Source organism: Miscanthus floridulus, chromosome 9 (assembly GCF_019320115.1).
Source record: "Miscanthus floridulus cultivar M001 chromosome 9, ASM1932011v1, whole genome shotgun sequence".
NCBI classification, from domain to species: domain Eukaryota; kingdom Viridiplantae; phylum Streptophyta; class Magnoliopsida; order Poales; family Poaceae; genus Miscanthus; species Miscanthus floridulus.
In genome coordinates this window covers 120,350,186-120,355,044 of record NC_089588.1, presented here as the reverse complement: position 1 = coordinate 120,355,044, position 4,859 = coordinate 120,350,186, and the positions used below count along the sequence as shown (strand labels likewise).

Sequence of the window (4,859 nt, the reverse complement as noted above, 5' to 3'; positions counted from 1 at the left end):
AACAAAAATCAGCGGCTGCCGGCAGACTAGCTCCGGGCTCCGGCCTCCTCCCAAGTCAAAATTTTCTCGGTCAGACTTGAGTGCCCCTTGGCGTTGCGCTTCAGGAAATGCAGACGTCAACGGTGACGGCCGGAGGCTGATCCGGAGCGCGCGTCACGCTCACGCCTTGCAGGTTGCATCGAGGCATCGAGGCATCGAGCGAGCTTGCCGGAGGCTGATCCTCGCATATGGTTCGAGCATCGCGGCGGCACGGCAATGCAAGATTATATGTTGCGAGGCTGCGAGCCAGGAAGCCCCCGTCAGTGCGGCGAGCGAGCGGTGTGGCCGTGTGGGGGACTATTGCCATCCTTGCCGTTAGCGAGCAGCGTGACGATTTGTTTGTGAGGCGCAAGCACGAGGTCAACCACTAGTATAAGCTCAATTTACCATTTCTTGCTACTTTTAGCAAATCTGTTTTCCCAAGTTGCTCTGTCTCACTTCCAAATGTAGTAAACCGTCACAGTACCAAAATTTGGCTTCGGACTTTCGGAGTCCAAGGAAAAGAAAAGGCGAAAACTGAACTACAGCGACCTCAGCTCTATGCTCTAATAGCTCCAGAGCGGCACATCGGCCACGGCCTCGTCGGAGAACGCCCCGACTGTGCACGGTGGCTCCGTGAGCATCGCCTGCGCCAAGCTCGCGTAGTACAAGTCTGAGCTCATGTCACCGAACGCATCCAGCAAGAACGGCGAGAATTGATTTGGTTGGAATCATTATTGCTAGAATTGGGTGTTCGGTTGGCACAGCCTCCTGTTTTGTGGTGTGACAATTTGGGAGCTACGTATCTTTCATTAAAGCTACGCATCTAGTTTTCCATGCGTGGGCTTAACATATTGAAATTGATTTTCATTCTGTTCGAGAGAGGGTAACTAAGAAACAATTGCAAATTCGGTTGATATCTACCCATGATCAAATTGCAGATGGGTTCACTAAAACTTTGCCGGTCGGTAAGCTAGAAGAGTTCAAGAACAATCTAAATCTCAAGAGGAAGAGAAGTTTAGATTGAGGGAGGATGTTAACAGATATGGTTGTATTTGTGTTTGGTTTGGTTGTGATTTAGGGGTGCGGCTCAAGTTTACTTAGAGCTTAAGTTTGCTTAGAGATAGATTGAGTCCGGATGTAATTCAAAAATACGAGTCCTAGACTCCTAGTTGATCACAACCGTATCGATGTAAATGTCTTTGGGTTTTCACCAGATATAAACGCGTAACCGTGACGAGTCAAGATAGGCAACCACGTTTCCTCCTTTCTTTCAAGCACGGGGCCTGCAGCCATGGGAAGCTCGGCGTGCAGCCATGGAGGAAGCTCGGCGTGCAGCTATGGGAAGCAGGGAAAAAAAAGAAAGAACATAAGAAAAAGAGAAAAAAATGGCATCTGTGATGATCTATGATGATATTGATATTATTTTATCAAAATCTGTGTTTTACAAACTTCAAAAATTATTGTCAAAATCATCTTTTGCTCGTACTGATGAATTAAATGAGCTATCATCAGCTACAGGCGCGCGGTCGACGACGGCGACAACGCGGGACGGGACAGTTCGCGCCCGCCGCAGCAGCGACGCCCAAACGGGCAGCCTGGGCTTACCCGTCCAAAGTTGAGTCTGTTTGGTTGATTAGATTATGGAAGCCGTTCAAAGTTGTGGGATTCCGGGCAGGTCCAGTTGCTGCTGCTGCTGACGGTCCTGGGAACGGGGAGGAAGAATACTTTGCAAGTAATCTGAACCCTGATTTTCTATGCTGCCGGTGCTAATCTGGTGGGAGCCAGCTGCAACTGCAAGGTATCCTAACAGTAGCAGTCTGTATTTCTTTAAGGAAAGCTTTGGCTTTTCTTTATTCGGCTCCTTGAACCAAGGTTACCTCTCCGATACTAATACTATTGGCTGCAAGATTTTAATACTTTCCAATTGGTGACTGGTAAACACCAGAATTTTAATCACACCAATTGTGCCGTGGCGAATATCTTTTTGGTCCATCTGACATCCTCTGTGGGCACCACCCAAGCTCCAACCACACTTTCACTTTGCATTTGTAATAGGTATATGCTAGTGTTTTATAAAGGAATAACACGTTCTGATGCCCTGGAGTGTCACTGCAAAAACGTGCACTTCAGACTTGGGGAACTGCGACAGAAACAATCACCGCAAGCATGAGCTGTGATAAGAGATGTTACAGCTGTGTTTGTGATTTATGTACTGCCAATTGAGCGAACGTGATGTCATTCTCACGCTACACATCAAGTGCGCACAAACAATGAACAACAGGCCATTTCAGGAAAGCGATGTGCATGTATGATTGATCCCCCTTTCTTATCACAATTCTGAGCAAGTTCCTTTTTTTTCCCGTCCGGAGGAAATTCAGTAGGGCGCTGAAGAGTTTACAGCGCAGACTGGTTAATGACTCACAACAGAAATGTTCACGGTTTTTAGTATCACTGCAAGAATTCTAGTAGTCTTCAAGTATGCTCTGTCAAGTGTCAACAGTTGACGTGCCGTTGCAGTTTGGATGTGCCATCAGTGCTGAAGAGTACGAGTGTTCAGATTGACTGTCAAGCGTCAAAGAATCCTGGTAAGGCAAGGCTGCGGTTGCCCCCTGTATCCGTTGAACAGGCAGCCGGATCCCTCACTTGTGGCCTCAGAAAAACGCACGCCTTGGGGGTTTTGACCAAACAGGGCCTTGCAATTCTACAAGTATGAAATACCGGCCGGTGAGGCGCTGACTAGCTCCTTGCCTGATTGCCTCCTCTGAAGTCAGGATCTTCTCTATTTTCCTGTTGAGACAGTCAAAAGTTTTAAGGTCAGGCTTGCATTTCCCAAGGCGTTTCTTGGTGGTGCTGGAGAAAATAGAAATGCACCGCTAGGATGCAGATGGCAACGGTGATGGCCACGGGAAGCAGGAGGACCCGTCAGGGCGACAGGCAGAGTGTGAGATGACGGTCGCTTCAAGGGGGATGAATTGTCATCCAAACAGTTACCGGTTACCTTGCCAACTTCAAAGTCAACCACTATTAAAACTGACGAGATAAGTTCAGTGTCAACCACTATCATAAGCTCTAAATTCGAATATTTTTTGCAAGCTTTAGAAAGTCAATGGGGGCATCCTCTGTTTTCCCAATTTGCTCTGTCTGATTACCGGTAGTAGTAGTAGACTAGTAACCTTTACAATACCATAAATAGGCATCGGACGCAAAATAGAGAAAAGGCAAAACACTGAAGTAGAGTACAGTGTTCCTAGTAGCTCCAGAGTGGCACTTCGGCAACGGCGTCGTCGCAGAACGCGGTGATTGTGGACGGTGGCTCCATGAGCATCGCCTGCGCCAAGCTCGCGTAGTACAAGTCCCAACTCATGTCACCGAACACGTCCAGTTCGAACGGCGAGTCCTCGGTGGCCGAAGAGGCTTCCTCGGCGTCGTCGTCGATGGCGGGAGAGGACGGCATCGACGACGTGGCCGAGCGAGCGTCCTCCTCCTCCGGGAGCGCCTCGCGGCGCTGGAAGTCCTCCACGGCCTCGGCGACCGCGTTTCGGACGTCGGCGAGGCTAGCGTAGGAGGCAGGGACCGTGAGGAGCCAGGCCGAGTCGGCGAAGTTAAGGCAGGTGCCCGCGCCGGCGATGGCAAGCATGGCGGCATCGTGCGCGCGCGCCGCGGCCTCGGCGGTGTCGAATGTGCCGAGCCAGAGCCTGCAGCCGCGGCGACCGGGCACGCGCACCTCGCACACCCACCGCCCGGCGTTGCCCCGACGCCGGACGCCGCGGAACACGGGGTGCCGCGTCTCCCGGAACTTGGTCCGCCCCGCCGGCCGCTTCGGCGGCGACGTCCACACCGTCTGGTGGTGCTCCGGCGAGGTGGAGGCCGATGGCGAGCCAGACTCGGCGCTCATCTCCTTCTTGATCTGGCACATCTTCTTATCAGGTGTCGATTGCTTCGCTTCAAGGTGTTGATCTGCGTTGCTGCTGCTTGAATGGCGTCTCGAGTGTTTTTGGGATGCGAATGGTGGATTTGCAGGCGCATATTTATAGGTGGTGGCTGGCTGTGCCTGGAGCAGAGTACAAAGCGCGGGAAACAGAGCAAGGGCGATGCATCTGGCTGAAGCAACTTGCAACTAGGCAACAGGGTGGCCCTGAGAGTGACCTGATTTCCCTTTTTAATGCCAACTTGCAACCACAAGACTGCTTTTGCTTCCGTTGCCGGTCTCTGTCTTCGGTTACCAGCAGCGGTTTGTGGCGATGTCAAATGCCATTTGTGGTTAGCTATGTTTTTTTGAACGGATGGCAAAAGCTTTTCCGAAATTTTATTAGAGGGAGAAAAAACGAGCAGAACAAAAAAGCGAAAACAAAGAGCGGTGCCTGGGGCACCCAACTGGACACGCCTAAAACCACCCAACTGGACACGCCTAAAACCTGTACAAGAACAACTACTCTAGGTTGCTGATGAGGTAAACAAATGTTTTTTTTGGGGCAAAAAGAAATCATTGCAGCTTGCAATTTGGGCCGTTGGTACATTCACGGTAGGAACTCGTGTTGTCAGGGGGCTCAGGTTGTTATCCAGATGGTCAGTGATCAGCTCATCAAATTGATGGTCTCAACTACGTGAGACTTAACCTCTAAGATAGTGTTTGGTTCATGCTAAGGTAACGTAAATGTAAAGGGAATCAGATTACAGTGTATTTGGGGGTGAAACGGGTGATTACCCTCTTTGTTTGGTTGCACTCTGGTAACATAATCAGATTACGGTGTGGGTGCTATATCTGATTACGGTGGGGGAGGAGGGGTAACAAGCTTGTATAGATATTATTTAGGTAAGGGATTCGATTACAGTGTCAA

At 50.2% G+C, this 4,859-nt stretch overlaps 1 protein-coding gene across 1 annotated transcript; it reads right to left on the bottom strand.

Annotated features, from left to right (window-relative positions):
• Window positions 1-1,547: 1,547 nt before the first annotated feature.
• On the bottom strand, window positions 1,548-4,019 carry LOC136484187 (dehydration-responsive element-binding protein 1A-like). Its single transcript, XM_066481408.1, has 2 exons — window positions 2,893-4,019; window positions 1,548-2,808 (listed from the first exon to the last, which is right to left on the bottom strand). Exon 1 carries the CDS (start codon window positions 3,935-3,937, stop codon window positions 3,269-3,271), a length of 669 nt encoding a protein of 222 aa, XP_066337505.1. The 5' UTR covers window positions 3,938-4,019; the 3' UTR covers window positions 1,548-2,808; window positions 2,893-3,268.
• Window positions 4,020-4,859: the final 840 nt, after the last annotated feature.